The 22,624-nt window shown below is 45.2% G+C and overlaps 1 protein-coding gene across 2 annotated transcripts in view; it reads left to right on the forward strand.

The window, feature by feature from the left end:
• Hspbp1 (HSPA (Hsp70) binding protein 1) overlaps positions 1-20,583 on the forward strand; it is a 32,053-nt gene extending 11,470 nt beyond the window's left edge. For both annotated transcript variants that reach the window (XM_045133877.1, XM_045133876.1), the window contains exons 5-8: positions 10,169-10,324; positions 10,434-10,530; positions 11,387-11,498; positions 20,245-20,583. In XM_045133877.1, coding sequence (XP_044989812.1) covers positions 10,169-10,324; positions 10,434-10,530; positions 11,387-11,498; positions 20,245-20,319 — 440 coding nt within the window. In that variant the 3' untranslated portion in view covers positions 20,320-20,583. The remainder of the gene's footprint in view (positions 1-10,168; positions 10,325-10,433; positions 10,531-11,386; positions 11,499-20,244) is intronic.
• Positions 20,584-22,624: the final 2,041 nt, after the last annotated feature.

Raw genomic sequence — 22,624 nt, forward strand, 5'->3', positions numbered from 1 at the left:
TGCATGTGCCACCATGTACATCTGACTTATGTGGGACCTGAATACCTTAACCACTAAGCAATTTTCCCAGCCCTTAAAAACAAGATTTTTTGGGGGGGAGGGGCGCTTTTTGAGGTAGAGTCCCACCGTAGCCCAGGCTGACCTGGAATTCACTATGTAGTCTCAGGGTGGCCTTGAACTCAGGGCAATCATCCTACCTCTGCCTCCCGAATGCTGGGATTAAATGTGTGCACCACCATGCCCCACTCAAGATTTTTTTTATGTGAGGAAGAGAAAGGGATTGAGAGAGACAGAGAGATAGAGAGAATGAATTGGCACATCAGGGCCTCCAACCACTAGTTTTGTTTTTTTTTTTTTTGGCTTTTCGACGTAGTCTCACTTTATCCCAGGCTGACCTGGAATTCATTATGTAGTCTCAAGGTGGCCTTGAACTCACAATGATACTCTTACCTTTGCCTCCCAAATGCTGGGATTAAAGGTATGTGTCACCACGCCCCACTCAAGATTTTTCTTTTTTAATGAGGAAGAGAGGGAGCGAGGGAGGGAAGGAGAGAGAGAGAGAAAGAAAGAATTGGTATACTAGGGTCTCCAACCACTAGTTTTGTTTGTTTGTCTTCTTTTTTGTTTTTTTTTAACAAAAACACAATTTATTGCTTTTTTTTTTCTCCCCAAGGCAGGTTCTCACTCAGGTTGACCTGGCACTCATTCTGTACTCTCAAGCTGGAGACTAACTCAAGGTGATCCTCCTACCTTTGCCTTGTGAGGCAACCACTAGTTTTTAACTCACCATATGCACCATCATGTGTGCATGTGCAAATTTATGTGCTTCTGTTACCTTGTGCAGGGACCTGGAGAGTTGATGGTCCTTAGCCATCACAAGTAAGCTCCTTAACCACTAAGCCTATGGTTTCCTTTTTTAAATATTTTTCTTCAAACAGCTTTTTTTTTTTTTTTTCGAGGTAGGGTCTCGCTCTAGCCCACCCAGGCTGACCTGAAATTCACTGTGTAGTCTCAGGGTGGTCTTGAACTCTCAGCAATCCTTCTATCTCTGCCTCCTGAGTACTAGGATTAAAGGCCAAACTGCTTTTTTAAAAAAAAATATTTTATTTATTTATTTATTTATTGTTTTTTTTGAGGTAGGGTCTTACTCTAGCCCAGGCTGACTTGGAATTTACTATGGAGTCTCAGGGTGTCCTCCTACCTCTGTCTCCTGAGTGCTGGGATTAAAGGTGTGTACCACCATGCCCGGCTCCTCTTTTTACTTTTTGAGACAGTGTCTTACTGAGTTGCTCATACTGAGCTTGAATTTGCTGTGTAGTCCAGGCAAGCCTTGAACTTGTGATCCTCTGCCTCAGTCTCCTGTGTAGTACAGGACTGCATCACCAGGTCCAGCTAAATCCATCCTTTCAGAAGGGTACAACTTAGTATTTTTTAGTACATTCACAAAATTGTGCAACTCCTGTCTACTTCTAGAACATTTTCTTTACCCCTCGTTGGACCCTGTAGACATTAACAGTTCCTTCTCATCTCCCTCCACCCCCAACTCCTGCAGCCCCTCGTCTAGTGTCTGAGGATGTGACTTTGTGAACCTTTCCCTTAAACAGATCTGTCCCTCACATGGCCTCATCTGTCTGGATTCTTTCATTGAACTTACTGTTCACCCAGTTGTGGCGTGTGTCAGTACTTGATTCCTTTTTATGGGTGAATGACATTCCACTGTGTGGACACAGCACATTTTGTTTATCTGTCCATCTGCTGGTGGGTGTCTGGGTTGTCTCAGCCTGTTGGCTCTTGTGCGGCTGTTACGCAGAGGGTGCGAGTCTGTGTGCTGACGTATTTTCATTTCCTGGGATGTGTGCTTGAGAATAGACTTGCAGGGACATATGGTGACTCCATGTTTATTTGTGTAAACTCGACTCTTCTTTCTCATTTTTTTCCCTCCCTCCCTCATTTCTTCCCTTCCTTCCCTCCTTTCGTGTGTGTGTGTGTGTGTGTGTGTGTGTGTGTGTGTGTGTGTATGTGTGTGTTTGTGAGAGAGAGACAAGGTCTCTCTTGTAGCTCAAGTTGTTTTCAAACTTGTTATATAGCTAAGGATGACCTTGGACTCCTATCTTCCTGTCTTTACTTCCTGAGTGCTGGGGTCACTGGTATTTCTTATCATGCTTTTTATGCAGTGCTGGGGATCCAACCCATGATGGTAGAGTACTTAACATGCATGAAATCCCTTCATGCATGTTAAGTAAGTACCAACTGTGCTACGTTCCCCAACCTGGCCAACTGTCTCTTAGCTCCAACAGTTACATATTGTCATTAAAATAGAGAATGAAAGGCTAGAGAGATGGCTGAGTGGTCAAGGCACTTGCCTATAAAGCCTAAGGACCCAGATTTGATTCCCCAGAACCCATGTAAGCTGGATGCACAAGGTGGCACATGTGTCTGGAGTTCATTTGCAGAGATTGGAGGCCCTGGCATGCCCATTCTCTCCCTCTCTTCATCCCTCCCCCCGTCTCTCTCTGCCTCTTTCTTTCAAATAAATAAATAAATAAATTTAAAAATAAATAAATAGGGCTGGAGAGATGGCTTAGTGGTTAAGGTGTTTGTCTGCAAATCCAGAGGACCCAGGTTTGATTCTCCAGGACCCACATAAGTCAGATGCACAAGGTAGCATCTGGAGTTCATTTATAGCAGCTGAAGGCCCTGGTGCACCCATTCTCTCTCTGTCTCTCATTCATCAATAGAGAATGGAAATCTAGGCCTGGTAGCCTTGGAAGGCTTGCCAGTTCAAGGCCTATCTGGGCTATACCATGAGATCTCATTTCAAAGAAAATGGAAAAAATAAAGAAGAGGAGATACGGGAAAGGAGCTCAGTATCCCCTACCAGTTCCCCCTCTGTACCTGCATTTTTTTTTTTCTTTTTTCGAGGTAGGGTCTTACTCTAGCCCAGGCTGACCTGGAATTCACCATGGAGTCTCAGGGTGGCCTTGAACTCACGGCAATCCTCCCACCTCTGCCTCCCGAGTGCTGGTGTACCTGCATTTTGAGCTCTGGTCTCCATATGGCATGTTCTCAGCAGGCAGATGGCACTGGGGCATAGAGACTGTCAAGCTGACCAGAGAGAGTTTGGGTGGGAGAGGCATAGGGGAGGAAGCATTCTAGCCAAGGAAGAGAAGGAGGCCTAGAAGAGGCTTTTGAAAGTTGTGGTGAAACTTGGAGACAGACATTGGGCAAACAGACACAGGTTACTATGGCCTCAAATTCCAGGTCAGCCTGGACTAGAGTGAGACCCTACCTCGGAAAAACTACAAAAAGCTAACTCTGGGGCTGAAGTGGATACAGCCAGATGCACAGAGTGGTCCATGCGTCCTGAGTTTGTTTCCAGTGGCAGGAGGCCCTGGTGCACCTATACTATTTCTTTCTCCTTCTACCCCCTTATTCAATAAATAAAGGCCTGGTGTGCACACCTTTAATCGCAGCACTTGAGAGGCAGAGGTAGGAGGATCACCATGAGTTCGAGGCCACCCTGACACTAAATAGTGGGCTAGATAGAGTGTGACCCTATATCAAAAAACTAGGAAAATGGCCAGTCTGTTGGGCTTGCCTCCCTGAAATGGGATAAAGTTGTGTCCAACTGGGGAGGGAACAGAGGTAAATATAAGTCGGGGAGAGTACAGGATGGGATCCATGTGGGGGTCATGAACAAGGGAAGTGCTGGAGATGGCAAAAGGAGGTGAGAGAGGCCTGGAGAGAGATGGCTGACCAGTTAAGGTGCTTGCCTGCAAAGCCAGTGGACCCACGCTCTCCCCAGAACCCACGTAAACCAGATGCATAAGGTGGTGGTACATATATCTGGACTTCATTTGCAGTGGCTTGAGGCTCTCACATACTCATTCCCTCCCCATAAGTAAACAAAATAACTTTTATAAAAATATTTAGGGCTGGGAAGATGGCTTAGTGGATAAGGCGCTTGCCTGCGAAGCCTAAGGACCAATTTTTGACTCCTCAGATCCCACGTAAGCCAGACACACAAAGGTGAGGCAAGCACAATTTGCACATGCCCACTAGATGGTGCAACTGTCTGGCGTTTGATTGCAGTGGCTGAGGCCCTAGCATGCCAATTCTCTCTCTGTCTCCTTCTCTCTCTAAAGTAAAAAAAAAAAAAAAAAAAAAATTATTTAATTTGGGCTGGAGAAATGGCTTAGCAGTTAAGGCACCTGCCTGCGAAACCAAATAACCCATGTTCAATTTCCCAGGACACATGGGTAAGCCAGATGCACAAGGTGACGCTAGCACACATGGCCGCACATATGCACAAGGGGGCACACATGTCTGGAGTTCGACTGTAGTGACTGGAGGCCCTGGCATGCCAATTCATTCTCTCTCTCCCCCAATTTCATTAAAAAAACAAAACAAAACAACAACAACAAAAATCCACAAGTCTGGCGTGGTGGTGCATGCCTTTAACAATCCCAGCACTTGGGAGGTAGAGGTAGGAGGATTGCTATGGCTTAGAGGCCATCCTGGGACCACATAGTGAATTCCGGGTTAGTCTGAGCTAAGCTAGAGTGAGACTCTCTCTTGAAATAAATAAAGAAAAAGAGAGGGAGGGAGGGAGGGAGGGGGAGAGAGAGAGAGAGAGAGAGAGAGAGAGAGAGAGAGAGAGAAAGAAAGAAAGAGAAAGAAAGAAAGAAAGAGGGAAGGAAGGAAAATTATTGGGCTGGAGGGATGGCTTAGCAGTTGCAGTTTAGGAAGATAATTATTAAATATATTTATGTGTGTGTGTGGGCACATCATTCTTGCTGCTGTAAATGAATGTCAAATAGATGTGTCACTTTTTACTTCTGGCTTTTGCATTGGTACAGGGGAATTTAACTTTGGGTAGGCAGGCTTTTCATGCAAGTGCCTTTTAACTGCTGAGCCACCTCTCAACACACTGCTTTTATTTAAGAAAAAGGATATTAAGCCAGGCATGGGAGTGCACGCCTTCAATCCATGTACTCAGGAGGCTGAGGTAGGAGAATTGCTGTGAATACAAGGCCAGCCTGGGACTACAGAGTGAGTTCCAGGTGAGCCTGGGCTAGAGTGGTACTCTACCTTGAGAGGAAAAAAAAAAGAGACATTAAATAGGCTGAACACAGTGGCTTACACCTGTATGCCAGCACCTTGGAGGCTCATGCAGGAGGATGATTGCTGTGAGTTTGAGATCAGCCCAGGTTCTACTGGGTTAGACTGTCTCAATAGAAAAGAAGTGCTCTCCCTCATTAAGGCTTTCAGTGCAGTATTAAAAAAAAAAAAAAAAAAAAAGCTGGGTGTGGTGGTACACACCTTTAAGGCCAAGGTAGTAGGATTGGGAGGCTGAGGTAGGAGGATCGCTGTGAGTTTGAGGCCAGCCTGAGACTACTGAGTGAATTCCAGGTCATCATGGGTTAGAGTGAGTTCTTTCCTTGAAAAACAAAAAACAACAGCAACAAAAATAATGGATCTGGGCATATGTTTCACATACCTGTCATTCAGCACTTGGGAAGGTAATGCAAGAGAAATGCTGAAATGTTTGAAGCTCTTCTGTTCCACATAATGAGTTCAAAGCTTGCCCCCAGTGCTCAAAGGCAGAGGTAGGATTGCTGTGAGTTCAAGGCTAGCCTGAGACTAAATAGTGTCAGCCTGGCTAGAGGGAGACTCTACCTAAAAAAGAGAGAGAGGGGGCTGGAGGGATGGCTTAGCGGTTAAGGTGTTTGCCTGCACAGCCAAAGGATCCTGGTTCAGTTCCCCAGGACCCACGCACAAGGTGGCACATGCATCTGGAGTTTGCAGTGGCTGGAGGCCCTGGGGCATCCATTCTCTGTCTCTCTCTCTGCCTCTTACTCTCTCTCATAAATAAATAAATAAAATATATTTAAAAGAGAGAGCCACTGCAAATGAACTCCAGATGCATGTGCTACCTTGTGCATCTGGCTTACGTGGGTCCTGGGGAACTGAACCTGGGTCCTTTGGCTGTGCAGGCAAACACCTTAAATACTAAGCCATCTCTCTAGCTCTCACATGACCATTTTAAACTGTATGGCCCAGTGGCACCTGCCTGTCTTTGTTGGTTTTCTGGTAGGCTGCTGTGTGGTCACGCAGCTTCTCCTTGGTAAGCTCTGTGTTAGGAGCCTGTTGTTGGGCTCAGTCACGTGGACTGGAGCCTCCTGCAGCCTGCGGGTGACATTACTGTGTGAGGGCAGAGACTTCGTTGCTCTTGTCTCTTCACTCTTGTAAGTGGTTCTTTGTTTCCACAGAGAAAGGGTTTCAGAAAGACTGAGAGATGGGTCACTTGGAATGGTCACGTGTATGTGTGTGTATGCTTTTGTGTGTGTGTGTGTGTGTGTGTGTGTGAGTGAGTGTAGTGTGAGGGCCAGGGTGGGGGAAGGTCTAGGGAAAGATGGGGAAATGCACATGCACCACTGCTTGCTTGGCTGGTCCCTTTTTCTCTTCTCTCTTCCTCTGGCCTCTTCTGTCCTCTCTCCCCCATTTTCTTTCTTCCCTTCCCTTCCCTTTATGGCAGGTTCTCTCCTTGCACAGGTTGACCTTGAACTCCCTATATTGCTGAGCCTGGCCTTGAAGTCCTAATCCCTCTGCTTCCATCTCTGATATCACAGGATGTGCCAACCCACATAGCTCCTTTTCTTATTTATTTGAGAGAGAGAGAAAAAAAGGCAGATACATATATGTGTGAGAATGAATGAGAATGGGCACACCAGAGCCTCTGTAGCCACTACAGATGAACTCCAGTTGTATGTACCATTTTATGCATCTGGGTTATGTGGGTACTGGGAAATTGAACCTTTGTCCTTAAGACTTCACAGGCAAGCGCCTTAACCTCTAGGTCATCTCTCTAGCCCAACTCCCTTTTTGTTGTTTATTTTGGGTTTTCAAGGTAGGGTCTCGCCCAGGCTCACCTGGAATTCACTCTAATCTCTGTGGCCTTGAACTCATGGTAATCCTCCTACCTCTACCTTCTGAGTGCTGGTATTAAAGGCATGTGTCACCTCGCCTGGCTTTTTTTTTTTTTTTTTTTTTGAATTAAGTAGCCTAGGAATGTCGTTGAACTCGTGATCCTTTAGCCTCTAGTTTCCAGGTGCTGGGAATACAGGCATCCATCTGGCTAAGACTTAATTTTTGTTTGTTTGGGTTTTTTTGTTGTTGTTGTTTATTTGGTTTTAGTTTTTCAAGGTAGAATCTCGCTCTAGTCTAGGCTGACCTGGAATTCACTCTTTATTCTCATGGTGTCCTTGAACTCAGGGCAATCCTACTGCCTCTGCCTCCTGAGTGCTGGGATTAAAGGCATGTGCTACCACACCCGGCAATATTTGTTTTTTTTTTTTCTTTTTTTTATAGAAGAAACCTTTTTTTTTTTTTTAATTTATTTATTTGAGAAGGAGGCAGAGAGAGAGAGAGAGAGAGAGACAGAGACAGAGACAGAGAGAGAGAGAGAGAATGGGCGCACCAGAGCTTCCAGCCTCTGTGAACGAACTCCAGATGTGTGCACCCCCTTGTGCATCTGGCTAACATGGGTCCTGGGGAATTGAGCCTCGAACCAGGGTCCTTAGGCTTCTTAGGCAAACACTTAACCGCTAAGCCATCTCTCCAGCTCAATATTCATTTTTATCATAGACTCTCGTAACCCAGGCTGGCCTTAAACTTGATGTGCAGGTGAAGGTGATCTTGAACTCCTGATCATCCTGCCACCACAAAATTAATTAATTAATTTATTTATTTAGGTTTTATGAGGCACAGTTACACTGACTCATTCTGTAGCCCAAATTCATGGTGATGTACCGCAGCCTACTGAATGCTGGAATCATAGGCATGAGCCATTACATTTAGCTAAAACTTTCATTTATTTGATCTTTTTTTTGTTTTGTTTTGTTTTTCAAGGTAGGGTCTCACTGTAGCCTAGGCTGACCTGGAATCGACTATGTAGTCCCAGGCTGGCCTTGAACTCATGGTGATCCTCCTACCTCTGCCTCCCAAGTGCTGGGATTAAAGCAAAAGTGTATGCCAGCACATCTGGCTTATTTATTTACTATTTAGTTATTGAGACATGGTCTCATGTAGTGACGACTGGCCTGTATGTAACTTGATATGTAGCAAAGGATGATCCTCCTGCTTCCAGCCTCTCAAGTACTGAGATTACAAGCATGTGCTACCATTCCTGGCTGAAAGGCAAACAGTTTAACTCCAAATACCCAAACTAGTTGGTCGTGGTGGTGCAGGCCTTTAATTCCAGCACTTGGGAGGCAGAGGTAAGAGGATCACCTTCAATTCGAGGCCACCCTGAGACTACAGAGTGATTTCCAGGTCAACCTGGATTAGAGTGAGACCCTAGCTGGAAATAAGAAAAAAGAAAAAAGCATCTCAAACTATTAGAATTTGAGCACACAGCCAATACAGAGTGTGAGTATGATACTGTTTGTGTTTTTGCTATGCTAAGTCTTCAAAAGTCAATGTACATTTTCACTGAAGGCACATCTTAGTTTATTATTATTATTTTGTTTTTAAGGTGGGAACTCACTCTTTCTAGCCCAGGCTGACCTGGAACTTACTCAGTAGTCTTAGGCTGACCACATACTCATAGCAGTCCTCCTACCTCTGCACCATGAGTGCTGGGATTAAAGGCATGCTCCACCATACCTGGCACATTTCATGTTATTTTATTTTATTTATTATTTTTTTTGGGGGGGGGTTTCAAGGTAGGGTCTCATTCTAGCTTAGGCTGACCTGAAATTCCCTCTGTAGTCTCAGGGTGGCCTCAAGGTCATATTTGATTATATAGTGACGTCAAGGCCAGCCTGGACTATGTGAGACCCTGTCTCATAAAAAAAGTGATGGAAGCTGGATGTGGTGGTGCACCCTTGTGTTTGTAATCCCAGCACTCAGAAGGCAGAGGTAGGCCACCCTGAATTCCAGGTCAGCCTGGGCTGGAGTGAGACCCTAACTTGAAAAAACTAAAAAAATGAAAGAAAGAAAGAAAAGAAAGAAACTTGTGAACAGATGAGTAGATAAACAAAATGTGGTGTATCCATACAATGAATATTGTTCAGTCATAAAAACAACTGAAGTACTGATAGAGTTTATGACAAAAAGTCCTTGAAGCCATGCATGCACGCCTTTAATCCCAGCACTTGGGAGGCAGAGGAAAGAGGCTTGCCATGAGTTCGAGGACATAGTGAATTCCAGACCCTACCTCGAACCCTCCCCCACCAAAAAAAAGAAGTCCTTAAAAATATTTGGCTGACTAAACAACATTAGATACAAACAATTTCGTATTATGGGAATCCAGGACAGGCAAATCCATAAAGACAAAGTAGACCTGTGGTGGCCGAGGGTAATGAGACGGAAGAGTGGGAGTGACTCCTAATGGGTTCTGGGGTGAAGAATGTGGAATGAGGTGGTAGTGGTGCTTACACAACTGTGCATGTGCTAAAAATCCCTGTGATAGACACTGACAGGGTAAACTGTATAAATTAGGAATCATCCCTCCAAAACTTTCTACATCAGGCTGGAGAGATGACTTAGCAGTAAAGGTGCTTGCCTGCGAAGCCTAAGGACCCAGGTTTCAGTTCCCCAGTACCCACGTAAGTCAGATGTACATGGTGGCACACATGTGTCTGGAGTTCGTTTGCAGTGGCTGAAGGCCCTGGCGTGCCCATTCTCTCTCTCTCAATCTCTGTCTGTCTCTCTCTTTCTCAAATAAATAAATAAAGAAGTACCTAAACATTCCTACAGGAAGGATGCTTATGTACCGCAGGTCCATGGAACACAGTGAGCCTGGTGATGGGTGGGGGTGATGCTGGTGTTGATTGTGATGGTGATGAAGATGGTGGTAGAGGTGAATGGTGGTGATTAATGTGATGGTGGTGATGAGTGTGATCATGGTGTTGGTGTTGGAGATAGCAGTGATGGTAGTGATGTGATGGTAAAGTGATGATGGAGCTGGAAGTGTTCATGGTTGTGTGATGATGGTAATGGGATGGTGGTGGTACTGTAGTATTGATAGTGATGGTGATTGTGATGGTGGGGGTGGTATCCGTGGATGGCAATGGCTGCATTGCTGCCTCCTGACAGGAATGATTGTGTTGTGATGGTGGTGGTTATGATGACATGAACCTCAGAGCCCTGCCCCTCCCTCTAGGTCTTGTCCGGGAGCAAGAGGCTGGGCTGCTGCAGTTCCTCCGCCTGGATGGCTTCTCTGTGCTGATGCGGGCCATGCAGCAGCAAGTGCAGAAGCTCAAGGTCAAGTCGGCATTTCTACTGCAGAACCTGCTGGTGGGCCACCCTGAACACAAAGGTGGGGCAGCTTCTGTGGGGGGAACAAGTACCCTGAGAGACATACATGGTCGTGGGGGCATGGAGATGGTGTGGAGACTATCCTTGTGACCCCATCGTCCTTCTCCCAGGGACCCTGTGCTCCATGGGCATGGTCCAGCAGCTGGTAGCCCTTGTGCGGACAGAACACAGCCCTTTCCATGAGCATGTGCTTGGAGCCCTGTGCAGGTACGCCGGGCCCAGGAGGACAGGGTCTGGGGTGGGGTTCGTACAGCAGAAGCAGTTCAGCCATCTGCCCACCAGGCTCCTCCTGCATTGGGACCCAGGACTTCCGGTGCTGGGAACCTTCCTTGTGGGGTGTGGAGAGTGTGGAACCAGAGAGGAGCAGGAGTCACACAGCTTCAGTTTTTACACAGCATTCTGGGAGACAGAGGCCTTTTTTTTTTTTTTTTTTTTTTGGTTTTCTGAGGTAGGGTCTCACTCTAGGTCACGCTGACCTGGAATTCACTATGTAGTCTCAGGATGGCCTTGAACTCTCAGCAATCCTCCTACCTCTGCCTCCCAAGTGCTGGGATTAAAGGCATGCACCATCACACTTGGTATTTTTTTACTTATTATTATTTATTTATTTGATAGAAAGAGAGAGAGGGGCAGATAGAGAATGGGCATGCCAGGGCCTTTAGCTACTGCAAATGAACTTCAGATATATGCACCACCTTGTGCATCTGGCTTATGTGGGTTCTGGGGAATCGTACTGGGTCCTTTGGTGTTGCAGGCAAACACCTTAACCACTAAGCTATCTCTCCAGCCCTGAGAAGTCTTTCTTATCAGTCCCCACAGTTTGAGCAGATTAGCGTTAAAACCACCATGACAGAGCCAGCATTGACTCCATGCCAAGCACTATGCAAGTCTTATTATAGTCCCTGCAATGATGGGGGACAGTGAAGGTCTATTTTACAGATGGAAAAACCAAGGCACATTGTAGGGCTGTGGCATGCCTGGGCTCCCACAGGAACACTGGGGTTTGGGAAGCCAGGCTGTTGTCTTTGTGAGGTCCTCAAAGCTGCTGTCATGTTCCCTGTAGCCTCGTGACAGACTTCCCCCAGGGTGTGCGTGAGTGCCGGGAGCCCGAGCTGGGTCTGGAGGAGCTGCTGCGCCACCGCTGCCAACTACTGCAGCAGCACGAGGAGTACCAGGTGTGTGGCGCCGCGGGGGTGTGACCCTGAGGCCTGTGGGCCCAGCTGTCCCTTCCTTCTCTTCTCACCCTGTGTTTCTTCCCCATCAGCAAATGCTTATTGTGAGCCCTGTGTTGTGTCAGTGTAGGGAAGACAGTGAGGTGAGGAGGAATGTTTAAATATTTTCATTAAATGGATAAAAATGTGCTAGCGGTGGTCTGGAGAGATGACATAGTGGGTACGAACACTTGCTCCCCAAGCATGAGGACCTGCCAAGCATAGCGGAGCATGCCTGTAACCCTATTGCTGAGGGAGTAGAGACAGGAGAATCGGTGCTTCTGCCTAGTCAGCCAGTCTGGCCAAAACCCAGCAGTTCCAAGTTCAGTGAGAAACTCTGTCTCAAGGAAGTAAGGAAGAAGAATGATAGAGGAGGACACTGAAGACGTCCTGCTCTGGTCTTCGCATGTGTGCACACAGGACATGTGCATCTGCATACTCACATATACACACACCAAAACACTCCCCCAAAATGCTGGGGGGGGTGGTGCACACCTTTAATCATAGCACTTGAGAGGCAGAGGTAGGAGGATCGCGCTGAGCTCAAGGCCTCTCTGAAACTACAGAATAAATTACGGGCCAGCCTGGGCCTGAGCGAGATTCTGCCTAGGGGGTGGGGAGGGCCAGATGTGATGGCTGGCTCATACCTCTAATCTGAACAGGATGTGTAGTCAAGAGGATCAGTAGTTCAAAGCCATCTTCTACTATATAGTGATTTTAAGGCCAGCCTGGTTTACATGAAACCCTGTGTCAACGCCCCTTCCCACCATATAAATAAATAAATTAAATAAATAAAAATAAAAAAATAAAAATTAGGGGTTGAAGAGATGGCTTAGTGGTTATAGCATTTGCTAGCAAAATCAAAGGAACCAGGTTCAATTCCCCAGTCCACATACGTGGCGTTCCTGCCTGGAGTTCATTTGCAGTGACTCTAGAGGCTCTGGCATGTCCATTCTCTCTCTCTCTGTCTCTCCCCTATAAATAAATAAATAAAATATTTTTAAGCTATTTTATTTATTTGAGAGAGAAAAAAAAAAGGGCGAGAGAGAAGGGGAGAGAGAATGGGCACATTAGTGTCTCTAGCGACTGCAAACAACTCCAGATGCATGCGCCCCCTTGTGCTTCTGGTTTATGTGGGTCCTGAGGAATTGAGCTGGGATCCTTTGGCTTTGCAGGCAAAAGCTTTAACCATTAAGCTAACTCTCCAACCCTAAATAAAATATTAAAAAAAAAAAAATTTAGCCACTTGATTAGGTAATATGTACCAAAAAGTGATAACTATCCTTACATAATTAGGTAAGAGTTCACTAGATACATAACTGATGAATGACCAGTTTCAGTTAATTTAGTATTCACATTAATTAATTTTTTTTTTTGTTTTGCTTTGTTTTTCAAAGTAAGGTCTTGCTCTACTCCAGGCTGACCTGGAATTCAGGGTGGCCTCAAACTCACAGCAACCCTCCTTCCTCTGCCTCTGGAGTGCTGGGATTAAGGCATGTACCAAGACATCCAATTCATTAATAATTTTTGCTTTCTTTAATGCCATGGTTTATTCACTGAACATCAAAAATTAAATAGACATTAGAAAAAATTATAGCTGTTATCATTAATAATTTAACATTTTAAAATTTATCTTATTTATTTATTTGAGACAGAGGGGGTGAGAGAGAGAGAGAGAATGGGCACGCCAGGGCCTCAAACCGGGCAAACGAACTCCAGACACCTGCACCACCTTGTGCATCTGGCTAATGTGCAACCTGGAGAATCAAACCTGGGTCCTTAGGCTTTGCAGACAAGCTCCTTAACCACTAAGCCATCTCTCCATCCCTCGTTAATAATTTTTTAAATTTATTTTTGTTTATTTTTATTTATTTGAGAGTGACAGAGAGAGAAAGAGGCAGAGAGAGAGAGAATGGGTGCACCAGGGCCTCCAGCCACTGCAAATGAGCTCCAGACGCATGCACCCCCTTGTGCATCTGGTTAACGTGGGTCCTGGGGAATCGAGCCTCGAACCGGGGTCCTCAGGCTTCACAGGCACATGCTTACCCACTAAGCCATCTCTCCAGCCCTCATTAATAATTTTAATTAGTGATTATTCTTCCTTTGAAGCACCTGTCACTTAGATGTTGCAACTTTAGCAACACCAAGCATAGCAGACATGCACCTGAGATGTGCATTCTGTTGCCTCTTGCTTCCGTGGACTAAGTGTTCACAGAGGAATGTGACCAGGAGAGTCAGTTGACCTTACCCGCATCCCAGGATCCTATGGTCTTACTATTTGTAGGCCATGGGTTAAGGAAAGTTGCAGCGTCACTCAGCCTAGAGTTTCAGGCAGGGAATGTGTGGGTCATCACTTGCTGCAGTTGTGTTTATCCCTTAGACATCCCCTGAGCCCCTGTGCCAGACCGTGTGTAAGTGACCCTGAGGTACAGCTGTGAGGCCAGCCTTGCTTTACATTAAAGATGCCCACCTTCCGGGGGGGTGGCTTCAGATGAATGGACCAACACTTGGTTTCCTTTTTAAAAAAAATTTAAAAAAAAAACAAACCATGCATGGTGGCCCACTCCTTTAATCCCAGCACTCAGGAGGCAGAGCTAGGAGGATTTCCATGAGTTCTAGGCCACTCTGAGAGTACATAGTGAATTCCGGGTCAGCCTGAGCTAGAGTGAGACCCTACCTCAAAAAACCAAACAATAAAATAAAATAAAAATAAGGGCTGTGGCTGGGAAGATGGTCCGTAATTATGCTTACTATGCAAGCCTGATGACCAGAGTTTGGATCCCTACAACCCAGGCAGGCTGGATAGCATAAACATTTGTCATTCCAGTGTGTCTAGAGTGGTGGGAAGTGGAGGAGAATCCCTAAGCTCTCAGGCCAGCTAGCCTGGTGTATGCAGAAGCAAACACCAAGAGACCTTGTCTCAAAGAAGGTGGAAGAAGACACAGACTGACACTCTGAGGTTGGTCCCTGACCTCTACATGCATGTGTGTGTACACACACACACACACAAAAATTATTTTTTAAACTTTATTCTTATTTATTTGAGAGAGAGAGGGAGAGAGATAATGGGTGCACCAGGGCCTCCAGCCACTGCAAATCAACTGCAGACACATGCACCACCTAGTGCAGCTGGCTTATGTGGGTCCTGGGGAATCGGAACTGAGATCCTTTCACTTTGCATACAAATGCCTTAACCCAGGGCCTGACATGTGCTAGGAAATCACTACCCTGAGCTACAGCCTTAACTGTAAGTATATATATAATTTTGTTTGTTTGTTTTTTAAAGATAGGTTCTCACTGTAGCCCAGGCTGACCTGGAATTTACTATGTAGTCTCAGGGTGGCATTGAACTCACAGTGATCCTCCTGCCTCTGCCTCCCAAGTGCTAGGATTAAAGGCATGTGCCACGATGCCCGACCTAAATAAATTTTTTTTAGAACACTTGCCTACCATGTACAAGGCTCTAGGTCTAATCCCTAATACCTCAGGAGAGAGAGGAAAAAAAATAATAAATAAAACAGGTATGGTAGTTCATACCTTATAATCCCAGCACTTGGGAAGCTGAGGCAGAAGATTTGCCATTAGTTGTAGACCAACCTAAGCTACATAGTGAATTCCAGGCTAGCCAGACTAGAGAGAGAGACCCTTGTCTTAAACAAAATAAAACAATAACAAGCATTTGGTTGGGCATGGAGGAGCACACCTGTAACCCTTGCCTTGTACCTGGGAGGTGAAGGCAAGATCAGAGTAGAAGCAGCCTGGGCTGCTGGTGATACCGTATTGCAGAAAGATAAATTATTATCTTTTTAACAGCTTGGGGCTAGAGAGATGGCTCAGTGGTTAGGGTACCTGCCTGCAAAACCTAAGGACCCAGGTTCAATTCTCAGTATCCCTGTAAGCCAGATGGACAAGGTGGTGCATGCATCTGGAGTTCATTTGCAGTGGCTGGAGGCCTTGGTGTGCCCATTCTCCATCCCCCTCCACTTCTTTCTCACTTTCTCTCTCAAAATAATGAATATAATAAACTAAATGTATTAATAAGTATACATATATTATTGATTCATTATACATACATATGCACACACACATATATGTGTGTGTCATGCATGTACTAATTTACACATATTGTATATTACACACTATCAGGGAATTAGAACTACCAAAGTTAAATAACGAAAAGGTGGAGAATGTTTGCTGCTGTTATTCTAGATAGGGTGTTAAGTCAGTTTTACTTTTGAAAAATATTTTATTTTTTTGTTTTATTTCTTATTTATTTGAGAGAAGAAGACAGAAAGAGAGAGAGGGAGAAAGAGAAAATGGTCACACCGGGGCCTCCAGACACTGCAAATGAACTCCAGATTCATGCCCCACCTTGTACATCTGGCTTATGTGGGTCCTGGGGAATTGAACCAAGGTCCTTTGGTATTGCAGGCAAACACCTTAACTGCCAAGCCATGTCTCCAGCCCTAAATATTTTATTTTTAAAAATTATTTACTTGTCTGAGAGATAATGGGTGTGCCAGTGAATTCTGCAAGTGAATTCCAGACACATGCACTACCATGTGCATGCTGGGGAATCAGACTTGGGTTCTTAGGCTTCATAGACAAGCACCTTAACCACTAACTCATCTATCCAGCCCTGGAAGAGGAAAGTTTTATTCTGGCTCATGGGTTCAGAAGTCTCATCCCATGGTCAGGTGGCTACATTGTAATGGACCTGGGAGAGTGAGACCAGCATGGCAGGAGGGATGTGTAACAGAGGAGGTGCTCACCTTGTGTCCAGGAAGCAGAGGCAGACAGATGAAAGGAGGCCAGGACAAGATTTAGCTTTCAAGGATATACTCCTGGAGGCCTCCTTTCTCCTATTGGGCTCTGCCTCCTGATAGTCCATTCAGCTGTGAATTCATCAGTGGACTAATTGAATGGTAAGCTGGGCCTCTGATTGATAAGCCAGTTTCTAAGTTAGGGGCACACCTTCAACACATGAGCCTTTGCAGCCATCTCATATCCAAGCCATAATATTAAGATTGTGAAGCCGGTTGTGGTGGCGCACACCTTTAATCCCAGCACTCAGGAGGCAGAGGTAGAGAGAGGATCACCGTGAGTTTGAAGCCTGAGACTCTGTAGTGAATTCCAGGTCATCCTGAGCCAGAGTGAGACCCTACTTCACAAAACAAAAACAATAACAAACAAACAAAAAAAGATTGTGATAATAAGGTTGATGAATTAATTTCCTGTGGCTGCTATAACAAGCTATCACAAATGAAATGTCTTTGTCTTGTGATGCTTGAGGCTGAGCCCATTGTCTTAAGACTTTTTTAAAGTTTTATTTATTTATTTGGGAAAGTCAGAGAGAGAGACAGACAGACAGAAAGAATGGTCACATCAGGCCTCCAACCACTGCAAACAAATTCCAGACACATGAGCCACATTGTGCATCTGGTTTACTTGGGTCCTGGGGAATTGAACCTGGGTCCTCTGGCTTTGCAGGCAAATGCCTTAACCTCTAAGCTATTCCTCCAGCCCATGTCGTAAGACTTTAGGTAAGTGCTTTAAAGCTGAGTTACATCCTCTGCTAAATTAATTTATAATTTTATATTTCTGGAGGTCAACATCAGTGTTTTCTACAGAACTCTGATTTCTCTGAGATGCTGGGTAAAATCCTCCCTTGCCTCTCCAGTCTCTAGTAGTTGTTTTCTGGCTGAGCGTGGCTTTCCTTGGCTTGTTAGATGCATCACTCTGGTCTCTTCCTATGTCTTTACATATCTTTCTTTCCCATGTTTCTGTGTCTTGGAAATTTTCCAGTTTTAAAAAGTAGGTCTAAGAGCTGGAGAGATGATTTAACAGTTAAGACGCTTGCCTGCAAAGCCTAAGGACCCATGTTCAACTCTTCCACATCCCACATAAGCCAGATGCACAAGGTGATGCAAGCACACAAGTTTGCACGTGGTGCACAAGGTGGTACACACAGCTGGAGTTTGATCACGGTGATTAGAAGCCTTGGCATATCAATTCTTTCCCTCCCCACCATAAAAAATTACAAAAAAATAATTTACTTGTCAAAAAGTTTTAAAAAGGAGCTGGAGAGATGGTTCAGTGGTTAAGGCATTTCCCTGCAAAGCCAGAGGACCCAGGTTTGATTCCCTAGGGCCCACAGTAAGCCAGAGATGCACAAGGTGGCACATTCATCTGGGGTTCATTGGCAGCTGCTAGAGGCCCTAGCATGCCCATTCTTTGTCTCTTTCTCACCCTCCCTACTTTTCTCAAATAAGTACATATAAATTAAATATTTTTTAAAAGTTTAAAAAATACATATGTACTTTAATTTTAAAATTCAGTTATATCACATTCTGTAAGATGACTATACTATGATTGAGCTAATGCTTTGTAGGTGTTTTTGTGGGCATTGAATAAATTAAATTTTACTTTTTTGTATGTGTGGTGCTTGGGATGGATGCTAGAGCCTTACACATGCTAGATATGGACTTTACAGTTACTGAGTTCCATTCTCAGCCCTACTAATGTTTTTGGGTTTTTTTCTATTAATGTTTTTTTTTTATATTTATTTATTTGCAAGCAGACAGAGAAAGAGAGTGAAGAGACACAGACAGAGAGAATGGGTACTTCAGGGCCTCCAGCTGTTACAAATGAACTACAGGCACATAGGCCTCTATGTGTATCTGGCTTTATGTGAGGATAAATGAACCTGGGTTAGTAGGGTTTCCAGGCCTTAGCCACTCAGCCATCTCTCCAGCCCCCCTTACTAATGATTTTTGAATGGATTGCAAACTCAAAAATCAAGACCCTGCTGACTGAGAAGGTAGTCCTGTGGAGAGGGGAGAACTGCTGAGGCCTGTGAAATTGGCAGCTCCAGGTTCAGAGACAGACTCCATCTCAAGGAAATGGAGAGGCGTGATTGAAGAAGACACTAGCATGCTCAGTCTCTGGCCTCTACATGTGTCTCCATCTGTACATGCATATGCATGCACCATACACCATCATGTACACACGCACCACATACCTTACACATGCACAATTAAGTCTGAGGAAAAATAGCTCAGTGAGTAAAGTGCTTGTGTTACAAGCACGAAGACCTGAATTCAATATCTAGTGCCCACATAAATGCCAGACTGGTGGGTAGCACCTGTAATCCCAACCCTGGAGAGGTGGAGACAGGCTCAGTGGATAAAGAGATTACAATCGAGCTGGAGTACCTGAGTCAGATCCCCAGACCCCACATAAAAGCTGGAAGCTGTAACAGGTTTCTATAATCTAATACATACTAATGCTGATGAAGAAATGGAAGGCAAAGACAGAATTTTCCAGAAGCTCAAGGTGAGCCCCCAGCAAAATGAGAAACCCTACCTCAAAATGTGGTGGACAGGCAAGGACCAAGTCACAAGTTGTTCTCCAAACACCACATGTATGCTGTGATGTGCTGGCACTGCCACACACACATGTGCACACACATAATAAAAAATAAAAATAGGAATTAAAACATCTTTTCTGGTTGGAGAGATGGCTTAGCGGTTAAGCGCTTACCTTTGAAGCCTATGGATCCCAGTTCAAGGCTTGATTTCCTAGGACCCATGTAAGCCAGATGCATGAGGCGGCACATGCATGTGAAGTTCGTTTACAGTGGCTGGAGGCCCTGGTGCACCCATTCTCTCTCTCTGCCTCTTTTCTCTTGTCTGTCGCTCTCTAAATAAATAAATAACAAAAAACTTTTTAAAGCTAGGCATGGTGGTGCATACCTTTATTCCAGCACTTGGGAGGCAGAGGTAGGAGGATTGTCATGAGTTCAAGGCTACCCTGAGACTACATAGTGAATTCTAGGTCAGCCTGGGTTAGAGTGAGACCCTATCTATCTTGAAAAACAAAAACAACAACAACAAAATTTTTTTTTAAAGAGATGGCCAATTGAAGTGAAACATGCTTTTTAAAATTTAGTTAATTAATTTTTTAATGAGAATTGGCACACCAAGGCCTGTAGCCACTGCAGTAAAACTCCAGACGTGTGTGTGCCACCCTGTGCGCATGCGTGACCTGCATCTAGCTTACATGGGTTCTGAGGAGTTGAACCTGGGCTTCACAGGCAAGCACCTTAACCGCTAAGCCATCTCTCCAGCCTAGCACATGCCCAGCACTCCGGGAAGCTGAAGTACAAGCATCACCATCAATTCGAGGATAGCCTGGGCTACAGAGTGAGTTCCAGGTCAGCCTTGGCTAGGGTGAAACACTGTGGCAACAAACAAAAGAGATGGATGACGTTCTTTTTTTTTTTTTTTTTTAAAGTTTTATTTATTTATTTATTTGAGAGTGACAGACACAGAGAGAAAGACAGATAGAGGGAGAGAGAGAATGGGCACGCCAGGGCTTCCAGCCTCTGCAAACGAACTTCATACACGTGCGCCCCCTTGTGCATCTGGCTAACGTGGGACCTGGGGAACCGAGCCTCGAACCGGGGTCCTTAGGCTTCACAGGCAAGCGCTTAACCGCTAAGCCATCTCTCCAGCCCGGATGACGTTCTTGAGGATAACAAATTCTGTGAGCAGGGAAAGGGAGTTGTGGGCACGAGCAGTAGCTGTCCATGAAGCTGCTTGGCTTTTGGGGTGGGTGGGAGGTGGCCAGACGTCTTTCTTCCTTTCTTGCTAGAGCACCCTGGAGACAGGCTCCATTCCTCCACTCACCACTCCTCTCCCCAATGCAGGAGGAGCTGGAATTCTGTGAAAAGCTGCTACAGACCTGTTTTTCCAGCCCTACGGACGACAGCATGGATCGGTGAAACCAGGCAGCTTGTTGCACTCTGCTTCGGAGCCCCAGGCCTCCACTTCCCTCTCTCCCACGATGCCCTCTTCCAAGGGACTGCGGGGCCCTGTGGGCACCTGGGCTTGGACATGCCAGCTCTCCTTTGAGCAGCCTCTGAAAGGGGTGCCAGGAAAGGTGCTGGCTCCTTGGACCCCGCACCTCCCATGCTTTTTCTCTCATCCTTTCTTCTCAAGTCCACACTGCTCTCACAATAAAGGTGTTTCTCCTTCCTTCCACTGCATCTTTGTCCTTTGGAGAGTTCTTGGGGAATGTCAGGAAAGGCTCGACAAGCTTAGGGGACTTGGGGAGTCACTGGTGGGATTTAATAAAAGTGTTGCTTTCACCATCCTCAGAGACGTTGTCTTCTTTCAGCTTCCTGCCTTTGTTGATAGTACAGGGCCCATCTGTCCTTTTTGGCCACCCAGAATCTTTGCATTCTCCTTAATTTGGTTAGAGATCCTAAGATAGAAGCCATTCTCTTTCCCAGCAACTCTTGCAGCAGAATAATCATGTGATTTCACCAATCAGATGGTTTCAGGAAGTTGTAGGAGCTAGTGATGGAGGAGTTCCTGTCCAGGATGTATTCTGGGCAAGACGAAAACATACACCTGGCTTCCAAAGGGGTGGGCTGAGCTTCTGTTCAGTAGCCCAGCCAGATGCTGCTGAGGAGAGCTACTGTGTCCAAGGGCCAGTCCCATGGTTGAGTTGGTGTTTTGTTCTGATGGCAAAGAGCCAAGCTAAACCCTGGAGCTTTCTCAAACACTTGGGGGTAACGCCTGTTGTAGTTAGTTCCACGTTGTTGGGATGAACCTCTAAATCAGATACAGTCTATGGGAGGAACAGGATTTATTTTATAGGCTTACAAATTTAGGGGAAGTTTTTTGGTGTTTAGTTTTTCAAGGTAGGGTCTCACTCTAGCCCAGACTGACCTGGAAGTCATTATGTGGTGTCAGGGTGGCCCCAAACTCATGGTGATCCTCCTACCTCTGTCTCCTGAGTGCTGGGATTAAAGGCATGTGCCATCACGCCCAGATGAGGGGAAATTTTATAATGGTGAAAAAGAGAAAACCCACCACCGAAAGCAAAAGCAAAAACCAACAGCCAAACAGCAGGGAACCCAGACCGTTTTCTGTATATTTCAGGTTAGAATTTTAGATCTGTCCCTAAACACACCTTAGGGCTGGGCCCAAGGATTCGCCCACAGTGGCATCTTTTCCAGCTACACATAATTCCAAGTTTGAATAAAACTGAGCCAGGCATGGTGGCACACTCTTAATTCCAGCACTAGGGAGGATCTCTGTGAGTTCAAGGCCAGCCTGAGAATGTATAATGAATCCCAGATCAAAAAATTATGAGTCTATTGGGGTACATTCATTTAAACTACCACATTAGCCTATCTTTTTTAGTAAATGTGGGGTTGGTTTTGTTGTTTTTTAATATTTTTATTTATTTGAGAGAAAGAGGGAGACAGGAAGTCAGAGAGAGAATGGGCACACCAGGGCATCCAGCCACAGCAAATGAACTCCAGACACATGTGCCACCTTATGCATCTGGTTTACATGGGTCCTGGGTAATTGAACCTGGATCCACTAAGCCATTTCTCCAGCCCTGTTTTTTGTTTTTACAAGGTAGCATCTCGCTGTAGCCCAGGCCGACCTGGAATTCACTATATAGTCTCAGGGTGGTCTTGAACTTACAGAAATGCTCCTACTTTTTAAAAAATACATATTTATTTACTTGAGACAGAGAAAGAGGCAAAGATAGAGAGAATGGGTGTGTCGGACTTCCAGGCACTGCAAATTAACTCTATCTGATCACAAAGGGATCAAACTACAAATGAATGGCAAGAAAAGCTATGGAGCATACACAAAATCATGGAAACTAAACAATACACTACTAAATGATGAATGGGTCAATGAACAAATAAAGAAGGAAATAAAAAAATTCATAGAATCAAATGATAATGAGAACAGATCATACCAAAATATTTGGGACACAATGAAGGCAGTCCTAAGAGGGAAATTTATAGCTCTAAGTGCCTATGTTAAGAAATTAGGAAGGTCTCAAGATGGGCGTGGTGGTGTACACCTTTAATCCTAGCACTCGGGAGGTAGAGGTAGGAGGATCGCCTTGAGTTCAAGGCCACCCTGAGACTACAGAGTTAATTCCAGGTCAGCCTGGACCAGAGTGAGACCCTACCTCGAAAAACCAAAAAAAAAAAGAAAGAAATTAGGAAGTTCTCAAGTAAATGACCTAATGTTTCACCTTAAGGCCATGGAAAA

Source organism: Jaculus jaculus, chromosome 14, assembly GCF_020740685.1.
Source record: "Jaculus jaculus isolate mJacJac1 chromosome 14, mJacJac1.mat.Y.cur, whole genome shotgun sequence".
Classification (NCBI taxonomy): domain Eukaryota; kingdom Metazoa; phylum Chordata; class Mammalia; order Rodentia; family Dipodidae; genus Jaculus; species Jaculus jaculus.